Consider the following 13,349-nt stretch of genomic DNA (forward strand, 5'->3'; position numbering starts at 1 on the left):
ACACGAGACACGAGAGACAAGAGAGACGAGACACAAGAGACGAGAGACACGAGAGACGAGAGACGAGAGACGAGACACGAGACACGAGAGACGAGAGACGAGACACGAGAGACACAAGAGACGAGATGAGAGACACGAGAGACGAGACACGAGACACGAGAGATGAGAGACGAGAGACGAGACACGAGAGACGAGACACGAGAGACGAGACGAGAGACGAGACGAGAGACGAGACACGAGACACGAGAGACACGAGAGACGAGACACACGAGAGACGAGACACGAGAGACGAGACACGAGAGACGAGAGACGAGACACGAGAGACGAGACACAAGACACGAGACACGAGAGACGAGACACAAGACACGAGACACGAGAGACGAGACACGAGACACGAGAGACGAGACACGAGAGACGAGACACGAGACACGAGAGACCAGACACGAGAGACAAGACACGAGAGACGAGAGACGAGACACGAGAGACGAGACACGAGAGACAAGACACACGAGAGACGAGACACGAGACACGAGAGACGAGACACGAGAGACGAGACACGAGACGAGAGAGACGAGACGAGAGACGAGACACGAGAGACACGAGAGACGAGACACGAGAGACACGAGAGACGAGACACGAGAGACGAGACACGAGAGACGAGACACGAGAGACACGAGAGACGAGACACACGAGACACGAGACACGAGAGACGAGAGATGAGAGACGAGAGACGAGACACGAGAGACGAGAGACGAGAGACGAGACGAGAGACGAGACACGAGAGACACGAGAGACACGAGAGACGAGACACGAGAGACGAGACATGAGAGACACGAGAGACGAGAGACGAGACACGTGAGACGAGACACGAGAGACAAGACACACGAGACACGAGAGACACGAGAGACGAGAGACGAGAGACGAGACACGAGAGATGAGACACGAGAGACGAGACACGAGAGACACGAGAGACGAGACACGAGAGACGAGAGACGAGACACGAGACACGAGAGACGAGACACGAGACGAAACACGAGAGACGAGAGACGAGAGACGAGACACGAGAGACGAGACACGAGAGACGAGACACGAGAGACGAGACACAAGAGACGAGAGACGAGAGACGAGACACGAGACGAGAGACGAGAGACAGGGGACACACGAAAACAGCTGGATGTGAGCCCTTGTGATCACACCAGGTGAGCAGCATGTGAACCGGGGATTGTACTTTGATCACGACAGGATTACGCTTGGAACTGAAATATGTTACCCACACACACACACACACACACACACGCACACACACACACACACACACACACACCTGCTCACAAACACTGTAAGTTGAAAGAGGCTGCGCATCAATGAGTCCGTAATTAGGTAGATGTGTCCACACTGCGTAATGAGAAATAATGTAAGATGTATGAAGGACAGAAAATATTTGAAACTGTTGTGTTTTGTAGGTTCAGTGTTCTGCTGTAAAAGCTGAGTAAACAAATGTTTTCTCCATGATCTGTTTATTTATTTATTTTTGAAAGCAGGGCAGATACTGTTCGTCCTTTACATTGTCTTAACTCGTTTGCTACTCGCACACAAATTAATAGATTGGAGCCGATTTTGTCCGGTGACGATTCCAATAAAGTTAATTCAAACAAGACGTCTCCGACGTCGTCGAAAAAAAAAGAAAAAGGCGGTATATGAATGGAAAGCAGGGAGAAAAAAAAAAGAAGAACAAAAAAAGATATGGAGACACAGATGGCTGGAAGAAGCAGACATTATGATCTGTGTGTCAAGCCACAACATCTAACTTCTTTAATAACATTAAAAACAAGCTCAGTGCGGTTGATAACAGATGTGTTGACAGAAGCCATGTGGGAAATAGGACGGCTCAAACTGAACGACAGCCAACCACATCTTTTCTGACATGCCATCAATCCAACCAATCGCTGATCTTTCAGGCAGTTAATCTGGCATAATGACCCCCCTCAAACTGCCCCTCGAACGGCAACCAATCAGTTCGATCGGCCCGCGCCGCGTCTGCCCAGCTGAAAGCAGACGTCGAATAGCGAACATTAAAACGTGTTTGTGTTTGTTTTCTTTCATTCAAACCGTGAATTGTTTGTGCTCTAAAAAAAAAAAAAAAAAACACAAAACAATACTTTTTACAAACGCTGTTCAAATCACCAACAATGGGAACGATAGTCTTTCACTGTCTGTCGGTTGATCCTCTTCACTTTACAAGCACAGTTTGGGCTTTAACACTCGAGACTGACACAATATTGTATTTACAGGGACTCAGCATTGACTTTTCCTTCCCAGCCAGAAGTTCATTATGTGATTATGGCTGTAGCTTTCCAATATCGTGGCCAAAGGATGGAACACGGCAGGATTTGAGTTTACAATCCAAACGTATCCAGGTTTAGATCTTAAGGCATTCACCACATCCCCCCACCGACAGTGATGTGGAGTACCTCCTATGTGGCCTGTAATTCTCTGGTCGGCCTGGATTTCAGTCTTGGGCACCTCTGGGTGCTGTCAGAGAGAGAGAGGAGGACTGGTAGGAAGGAGCAATGTGGTGGTTGCCGGTACAAGAGGACGCAGCAGGGCGAGGACAGGAAGAGTCCCTCCGACTGCTAGGACTGTTTGAGACGTTTCCTTGGGGGGGCCGAGGAAGGGGCACTGAGCTGAGGCCAGGGAGTGGTAGGCCTCCGCAACCAGGTGAGGACGAGAGGCCACCATGGACTTCCAGCTCGACGTCTCCATCACATCAGCTGCGTGACTGAGAGGAAGAGAGCAAAGAGAGGAGATAGTAAGTAGAGGAAAGTCCCAAAAAATGTTTAAGGAAAGGAGCTAAAAGGACACGAATAAACAAGTTTCTCAAGCGCTTGGGATTGTATGAGTCCATCTGTGTGGAGTGCAACTGAGACATTAAGGATTTGTCATACCAGCTGGCAGAGCTGTTATTTACTTTATATTTTTAAATATTTAACCTCAAAAGGTTAATCTTCAGAAGAATCACACAAATAAATAAAAAAGGCACAAATATGCAGAAAGTCTGTTGAGTCACATCATATCACATTCTTCACAGCACTGGTTGTAAACCTACTTTGCTTGTGACCCTTTTTTCTCACCAATGCCTACTTGCAACCCCCTCTTCGCATATCAGACACCCAAAAATGTATGATCCCGTCACGCGCTGTTGTTTAGAGGCTAGAGGAGTTTGAGCTCAGCAGCATTTTCACACCATTTCGAAAGAACAATGGGTGAGACAAAAAGGGAAAATCATGTTGTGTCGCACAATTTAAATAAAATATCTTCTTTGTTGTTTATTACTTCACAGTCCATCAGGTTTATTTATTTATTTTGTGACCCCCCTGGGGAGCTCCGACATCAACTTGAATTAGAGTAATATCGTTTGTATTATTATAATTGTTTCTATTTTAGTAGGTCTATATAAACTGCTGTATTTCAGTTCATTACATGTTGACCAGAGTGGCCAGTTTGATGGACCTTGCACTTTATTATTAATTCAAATATAAATAAATAGATATTATCTGCAAAGTGTACCTGCTAACTTCAGACTGGGTCGGGAACCACAGGTGGAATTATGTCCTAATGTCTTTAGTTTAACATTTATATCTGCAGTACACCTTTGAGCCACATGAGGGAGCCTGAATGTTCGTATGTTCTGATAGTTGTAGCCTACTTTTTACACTGAATCTAATGTGAAGGGCTAACATACATTCTGCAATTTGGTATACGTTTTCAATAACACATGCATTAAACTAAGTTGTGAAATATCAAAAATGTATATGTCTTGGCTGGTTAACCTATTCAAGATAATATAAGATGATGCAGAAATGGCAGTAAAGTATCAACGAAGAACTACACATGATTTATTTGTGGTCGCCAGTTAAAAAAATGAAAAGCTACAGCAATAATTAACAAATGGATTCCAGAACGCCACAACACTTCTCTGTCATTAATTGCTGATGAGTTTTACTGGTGGTCATCATCACCCACGGACCGCCACCAGCGGACCCTGTGGCGGTCTCCAACCTCCTGACACCCGCTGAACTATCACGCACACACCGCTCAGTGGCCTTTAATGACATTTTTCTTGATTTGTTGTGTGTGTATAAACAAACAGCATGCGTGCGTGTGCGCGTGTTCACATGTGTCTGTGTCTTGGCATGGCTACTCTTGGCACTTGGGCATATGTGTGTGTGTGTGTGTGTTCACATGCTGTCCACACAGCAGTTCCAGACCTCCAGCCAACCTGTGACCCAAGCCTCTGTGGAGGAGGCGAACCCCTGCTTGCAGTAATGGCCAGTGGGCTGAGGCTGAGGCAACGAAGAGAGCGGTACCAGCAGGAGAGGAAGCGGCAGGGATAGGCAATAAATGAATAAATAAATAAAAAACAGGGAGGTGAGCGGTAGTAATGAAACTCTGCAGAGAGAGGACAGGAGGGGACAGAGGGAGGGAGAGGAGCAGCGATGTTGCAGGTACATTTTAAAAAAAGAGACCAAATGACCTGGAGACAGTGGTCATCGTACTGGAAGGAAAACCATCGCTATCAAGACACAATACTTTCAGGAAAAGGGTACCTTATTATGTGCCTTAAAAAGCCTTTCCTCCGTATTACTGCACAACATTGCGGCTTTGCAGTCTGCGAATTTACTCTGACCTTTAAGATTCATGTTGGGCTAAGAAAAAAGTGGGTAAATTATTATCTCTGAACAAGGGGAATAAAGAGTGTCTGGGTGGCTTTACTCTGTGCTACATCCCTGAGGAGGGTAAATAAATGACACAGAGGTAGGATAAAGACTGGGAGGGGGGAGGATTATTGGTGTTGTCTGTTTCCTACATTCGTCCTCTCAATTGATTTTTTTTTGGTTGCTGTCCATTGTGTCTGCAGGAGGAGGGTTGATATCGCTTTGCTGGCCTGCAGTCCCCCGTGGCCAATTTTCCCACCACCACAACAACACTGTAGCAAATTAAACTGTCATAACGCCCATAACCACAATTAATGACTGGGACTAGGGGCAGAGATCTGCATTACTGAACACCTTTAAGCATACATGAGCTCTGAAGCACAGAACAAGAGGGGAGAGAGGAGAGAGGAGAAGGAAGGAAGAAGGGAGTGAATGGAGGAGGGAGGGAGAAGGAGCCCATGCAGGATCAAGGCCAGGCGATGGAGTAGAGCTGTAAATAGAGGACAGAGGGATGAACAAAAGGGATGGAAAATGTGTCTGGCTCAAAGATAGAGAACTCTAAAAAAAACAGAGGGACGGTGATGAATGTGTGTAGTGACAGAGAATGCTTTTTGTTTCAACAGGCAATTCAAATACAGGGCCAATCACCTCTCTGTTGACATAAATAGCAGTCATTGATGCTAATAGGCCCCATCTTTCCCAAACAGGATGCCTGCAACATGATTAACATCAGCAGCTGAGCTTTATCGCTAAATGGCTCAATATGATACGGAAGCAAAATGCTCCAATCTGGGGGATTAAATTAAATTTCCTCCTGAGACAAAAATTGCTCCCACTGAAAATTAATGACTTCCTTTGAGGAAAAGCTAGTATGTGTGTGAAAGAGGAAACAAAATATAGTTTGCATAAGTGCGGGAAGTAGTGCGTGCAACTCACTCGTTGATGAAGTCCACGGCCTGCGTCTTGAGCTGCCTCGGCGCAGTGCAGGTCGGCGAGGACGAGGACCTCCGCGGCGTTCTCCGCACTCAGACTCGTGCACGGAGCGTCCTCGCACATCACCTTCAGCCTCTCCAGAGCATACTGCCAATTGACAGGGAGAGCGAGGGGAACAGCAGGTTAAACTAAATTACTTAAACCGCGCTGCCACAAACAACTGTTGTCGCACTGTGTAATGGTTACGGAGGCACGGAATTACTCCGCCGCGGCGCCAACGAGACTGAGATCGAATAAGAGAAAAAATATATGGCCGAGAGAAGGAAAAGTGACAGATCGGGGGAGTGGTGTCGGTAAAGGGGATCACTTGAGGAGGTGAACAATTATTTCCACTAATTATAACATTGCTATAGGAACAATACTCTTCTCTCATATTCATTTACACTTCAGAAGGAGTCATGCTGGTTCAGGGGATTCTTATATTGAGCGTGTTTTTTTATTAACGCTAATGATGTAAAGGAGTTCATTCAATTGAACTTATGCTAGGATTTTTAAGACTGTTTAAGACAACAAGAAAGCGAAACAAAGAGTTCTCTGGCACCAAACTCGAAATGCACTAATTTGGAACTGCAATTTTGGTTTCAAGCGTGACGGCCGGAAGTAAGGTGAAGAAATATCGACATTTCTCTCCTTGAGATAAGCTGACAACATTCAAATCAGTGGCTGGGTTGAAGACAAAAAAAAGGCCACTGAACATCATTTGACGGATGTGTGCATGTTCTTGAAAAGTGGTTTTCCTGAACTTAATACCGGCATTGCCGTACCAAGAGCCATGCCTCTATCATAGGTCGAATAGTACACCTAATAGTGTATAATTGGATGCTTTAGACACTACACATTGGAACAAACCTGTTAGCTGATGAAGGTGGGGGAAATATAAATCGTACTGCACAATCTGCAGCTTGATACTATTAATACAAGCAAATACAATAAGCTAAAAAATAGCGAGAGCAAAATTGGACGAAATAAGCGGCTTGGGATGAAAAGGCAGGAAACCTTGAGCGTACAGGGTCAGCACAGGAACACACACAGGAACACACAGTGAGGAACAAACACACAGGAACACACGGTGAGGAACACACGGTGAGGAACACACACAGGAACACACACAGGAACACACGGTGAGGAACAAACACACAGGAACACATGGTGAGGAACACACGGTGAGGAACACACACACAGGAACACACAGAGGAACACACACAGGAACACACACAGGAACACACAGTGAGGAACACACAGTGAGGAACACACAGTAAGGAACACACACAGGAACACACAGTGAGAAACACACACAGAAACACACAGTGAGGAACACACATTGAGGAACACACACACAGGAACACACAGTGAGGAACACACAGAGGAACACACAGTTGAACACACAGTGATGAACACACAGAGGAACACACATTGAGGAACACACACACAGGAACACAGAGTGAGGAACACACACACAGGAACACACAGTGAGGAACACACAGTGAAACACACAGTAAGGAACACACAGTGGAACACGCAGTGAGGAACACACAGTGGAACACGCAGTGAGGAACACACAGTGGAACACACAGTGAGGAACACACAGTGGAACACACAGTGAGGAACACACAGTGAGGAACAAGAGTGAAGAACACACAGTGGAACACACAGTGAGGAACACACACAGGAACACACAGTGAGGAACACACAGTGAGGAACACACACAAGAACACACAGTGAGGAACACACACAGGAAGACACAGTGAGGAACACACAGTGGAACACGCAGTGAGGAACACACAGTGAGGGACACACAGTGAAGAACACACAGTGGAACACAAAGTGAGGAACACACACAGGAACACACAGTGAGGAACACACAGTGAGGAACACACAGTGAGGGACACACAGTGAAGAACACACAGTGGAACACAAAGTGAGGAACACACAGTGGAACACGCAGTGAGGAACACACAGTGAGGGACACACAGTGAAGAACACACAGTGGAACACAAAGTGAGGAACACACACAGGAACACACAGTGAGGAACACACAGTGAGGAACACACAGTGAGGAACACACACAGGAACACACAGTGAGGAACACACAGTAAGGAACACACAGTGAGGAACACACAGTGGAACACGCAGTGAGGAACACACAGTGGAACACGCAGTGAGGAACACACACAGGAACACACAGTGAGAAACACACAGTGGAACACACAGTGAGGAACACACAGTGAGGAACACACAGTGGAACACACAGTGGAACACACAGTGAGGAACACACATTGAGGAACACACAGTGAGGAACACACAGTGAGGAACACACAGTAAGGAACACACAGTGGAACAAATAATGAGGAACACACAGTGGAACACGCAGTGAGGAACACACAGTGGAACACGCAGTGAGGAACACACAGTGGAACACACAGTGAGGAACACACAGTGAGGAACACAAACAGGAACACAAAGTGAGGAACACACAGTGGAACACACAGTGAGGAACACACAGTGAGGAACACACAGTGAGGAAAACACAGTGGAACACGCAGTAAGGAACACACAGTGGAACACGCAGTGAGGAACACACAGTGGAACACACAGTGAGGAACACACAGTGGAACACACAGTGGAACACACAGTGAGGAACACACATTGAGGAACACACAGTGAGGAACACACAGTGAGGAACACACAGTGGAACACACAGTGAGGAACACACAGTGAGGAACACAAACAGGAACACAAAGTGAGGAACACACAGTGAGGAACACACAGTGAGGAACACACAGTGAGGAACACACAGTGAGGAACACACAGTGAGGAAAACACAGTGGAACACGCAGTAAGGAACACACAGTGGAACACGCAGTGAGGAACACACAGTGGAACACACAGTGAGGAACACACAGTGGAACACACAGTGAGGAACACACAGTGAGGAACACACAGTGAGGAACACACAGTGAGGAACACACACAGTGGAACACACAGTGAGGAACACACAGTGAACACACAGTGAGGAACACACAGTGAGGAACACACAGTGGAACACGCAGTGAGGAACACACAGTGAGGAACACACAGTGAGGAACACACAGTGAGGAACACACAGTGAGGAACACACAGTGAGGAACACAAACAGGAACACAAAGTGAGGAACACACAGTGGAACACACAGTGAGGAACACACAGTGAGGAACACACAGTGAGGAACACACAGTGAGGAACACACAGTGAGGAAAACACAGTGGAACACGCAGTAAGGAACACACAGTGAGGAACACACAGTGAGGAACACACAGTGGAACACACAGTGAGGAACACACAGTGGAACACGCAGTGAGGAACACGCAGTGAGGAACACACAGTGGAACACACAGTGAGGAACACACAGTGGAACACACAGTGAGGAACACACATTGAGGAACACACACAAGAACACACAGTGAGGAACACACAGTGGAACACAAAGTGGAACACACAGTGAGGAACACACACAGAAACACACAGTGAGGAACACACACAGGAAGACACAGTGAGGAACACACAGTGAGGAACACACAGTGGAACACACAGTGAGGAACACACAGTGGAACACGCAGTGAGGAACACACAGTGAGGAACACACAGTGTAACACACAGTGAGGAAAACACAGAGGAACACACAGTGAGGAACACACAGTGGAACACGCAGTAAAGAACACACAGTGAGGAACACACAGTGGAACACACAGTGCGGAACACACACTGAGGAACACACAGTGAGGAACTCACAGTGGAACACGCAGTGAGGAACACACACAGGAACACACAGTGAGGAACACACAGTGGAACACACAGTGAGGAACACACAGTGGAACACACAGTGAGGAACACACAGTGAGGAACACACAGTGGAACACACACAAGAACACACAGTGGAACACACACAAGAACACACAGTGAGGAACACACAGTGGAACACGCAGTGAGGAACACACACAAGAACACACAGTGAGGAACACACAGTGGAACACACAGTGAGGAACACACAGTGGAACACGCAGTGAGGAACACACACAGGAACACACAGTGAGGAACACACAGTGGAACACACAGTGGAACACACAGTGAGGAACACACAGTGAGGAACACACAGTGGAACACACAGTGAGGAACACACAGTGGAACACGCAGTGAGGAACACACACAGGAACACACAGTGAGGAACACACAGTGGAACACACAGTGAGGAACACACAGTGGAACACACAGTGGAACACACAGTGAGGAACACACAGTGAGGAACACACAGTGAGGGACACACAGTGAAAAACACACAGTGGAACACAAAGTGAGGAACACACACAGGAACACACAGTGAGGAACACACACAGGAACACACGGTGAGGAACACACAGTGGAACACACAGTGAGGAACACACACAGGAACACACAGTGAGGAACACACAGTAAGGAACACACAGTGGAGCACACAGTGAGGAACACACAGTGAGGAACACACACAGGAACACACAGTGAGGAACACACAGTGAGGAACACACAGTAAGGAACACACAGTAAGGAACACACAGTGGAACACATAGTGAGGAACACACAGTGGAACACACAGTGAGGAACACACAGTGGAACACGCAGTGAGGAACACATAGTGAAACACGCAGTGAGGAACACACAGTGGAACACACAGTGAGGAACACACAGTGGAACACACAGTAAAGAACACACAGTGGAACACACAGTGAGGAACACACACAGGAAGACACAGTGGAACACACAGTAAGGAACACACAGTGAGGAACACACAGCAAAGAACACACAGTGGAACACACAGTGAGGAACACACACAGGAACACACAGTGAGGAACACACAGTGAGGAACACACAGTGAGGAACACGCAGTGAGGAACACACAGTGGAACACACAGTGAGGAACACACAGTGGAACACACAGTGGAACACACAGTGAGGAACACACAGTGGAACACACAGTGAGGAACACACAGTGGAACACAGAGTGAGGAACACACAGTGAGGAACACACAGTGAGGAACACACAGTAAGGAACACACACAGGAACACAAATTGAGGAACACACAGTGAGGAACACACAGTGACGAACACACAGTGAGGAACACACACAGGAACACACAGTGAGGAACACACAGTGAAACACGCAGTGAGGAACACACAGTGAGGAACACACAGTGAGGAACACACAGTGAGGAACACACAGTGGAACACGCTGTGAGGAACACACAGTGGAACACGCAGTAAAGAACACACAGTGGAACACACAGTGAGGAACACACAGTGGAACACACAGTGAGGAACACACAGTGGAACACGCAGTGAGGAACACACACAGGAACACACAGTTGAACACACAGTGAGAAACACACAGTGGAACACACAGTGAGGAACACACAGTGGAACACACAGTGGAACACACAGTGAGGAACACACAGTGAGGGACACACAGTGAAAAACACACAGTGGAACACAAAGTGAGGAACACACACAGTGGAACACACAGTGAGGAACACACAGTGAGGAACACACAGTGAGGAACACACAGTGGAACACGCAGTAAGGAACACACAGTGGAACACGCAGTGAGGAACACACAGTGGAACACACAGTGAGGAACACACAGTGGAACACACAGTGAGGAACACACATTGAGGAACACACAGTGAGGAACACACAGTGAGGAGCACACACAGGAACACACAGTGAGGAACACAAACAAGAACACACAGTGAGGAACACACAGTGGAACACAAAGTGGAACAGACAGTGAGGAACACACACAGAAACACACAGTGAGGAACACACAGTGAGGAACACACAGTGAGGGACACACAGTGAAGAACACACAGTGGAACACAAAGTGAGGAACACACACAGGAACACACAGTAAGGAACACACAGTGAGGAACACACACAGGAACACACAGTGAGGAACACACAGTGGAACACACAGTGAGGAACACACAGTGAGGAACACACAGTGAGGAACACACAGTGAGGAACACACAGTGAGGAAAACACAGTGGAACACGCAGTAAGGAACACACAGTGGAACACGCAGTGAGGAACACACAGTGGAACACACAGTGAGGAACACACAGTGGAACACACAGTGAGGAACACACATTGAGGAACACACAGTGAGGAACACACAGTGAGGAACACACACAGGAACACACAGTGAGGAACACACAGTGAGGAACACACACAAGAACACACAGTGAGGAACACACAGTGGAACACAAAGTGGAACACGCAGTGAGGAACACACAGTGGAACACACAGTGAGGAACACACAGTGGAACACACAGTGAGGAACACACAGTGAGGAACACAAACAGGAACACAAAGTGAGGAACACACAGTGGAACACACAGTGAGGAACACACAGTGAGGAACACACAGTGAGGAAAACACAGTGGAACACGCAGTAAGGAACACACAGTGGAACATGCAGTGAGGAACACACAGTGGAACACACAGTGAGGAACACACAGTGGAACACACAGTGAGGAACACACATTGAGGAACACACAGTGAGGAACACACAGTGAGGAACACACACAGGAACACACCGTGAGGAACACACAGTGAGGAACACACAGTGGAACACAAAGTGGAACACACAGTGAGGAACACACACAGAAACACACAATGAGGAACACACAGTGAGGAACACACAGTGAGGGACACACAGTGAAGAACACACAGTGGAACACAAAGTGAGGAACACACACAGGAACACACAGTGAGGAACACACAGTGAGGAACACACACAGGAACACACAGTGAGGAACACACAGTGAGGAACACACAGTGGAACACACAGTGAGGAACACACACAGGAACACACAGTGAGGAACACACAGTAAGGAACACACAGTGAGGAACACACAGTGGAACACGCAATGAGGAACACACAGTGGAACACGCAGTGAGGAACACACACAGGAACACACAGTGAGAAACACACAGTGGAACACACAGTGAGAAACACACAGTGAGGAACACACAGTGGAACACACAGTGAGGAACACACAGTGAGGAACACACAGTGAGGAACACACAGTAAGGAACACACAGTGGAACACGCAGTGAGGAACACACAGTGGAACACGCAGTGAGGAACACACAGTGGAACACACAGTGAGGAACACACAGTGGAACACACAGTGAGGAACACACAGTGAGGAACACAAAGTGAGGAACACACAGTGAGGAACACACAGTGAGGAACACACAGTGAGGAAAACACAGTGGAACACGCAGTGAGGAACACGCAGTGAGGAACACACAGTGGAACACACAGTGAGGAACACACAGTGGAACACACAGTGAGGAACACACATTGAGGAACACACAGTGAGGAACACACACAGGAACACACAGTGAGGAACACACATTGAGGAACACACAGTGAGGAACACACACAAGAACACACAGTGAGGAACACACAGTGGAACACAAAGTGGAACACACAGTGAGGAACACACACAGAAACACACAGTGAGGAACACACAGTGAGGAACACACAGTGGAACACGCAGTGAGGAACACACAGTGGAACACGCAGTGAGGAACACGCAGTGAGGAACACGCAGTGAGGAACACACA

General features: G+C 47.4%; 1 protein-coding gene across 1 annotated transcript in view; it reads right to left on the reverse strand.

Annotated features, from left to right (window-relative positions):
- Positions 1–2,633: 2,633 nt before the first annotated feature.
- Positions 2,634–13,349, reverse strand: part of spop (speckle type BTB/POZ protein) — a 66,560-nt gene continuing 55,844 nt past the window's right edge. Inside the window, 4 exon segments of the mRNA XM_034539711.1 lie at positions 2,634–2,663; positions 2,665–2,779; positions 5,652–5,686; positions 5,688–5,795. Coding sequence (XP_034395602.1) covers positions 2,634–2,663; positions 2,665–2,779; positions 5,652–5,686; positions 5,688–5,795 — 288 coding nt within the window.

The sequence above is a fragment of the Cyclopterus lumpus genome, chromosome 8 (assembly GCF_009769545.1).
Source record: "Cyclopterus lumpus isolate fCycLum1 chromosome 8, fCycLum1.pri, whole genome shotgun sequence".
In the NCBI taxonomy this organism is placed as follows: Eukaryota; Metazoa; Chordata; class Actinopteri; order Perciformes; family Cyclopteridae; genus Cyclopterus; species Cyclopterus lumpus.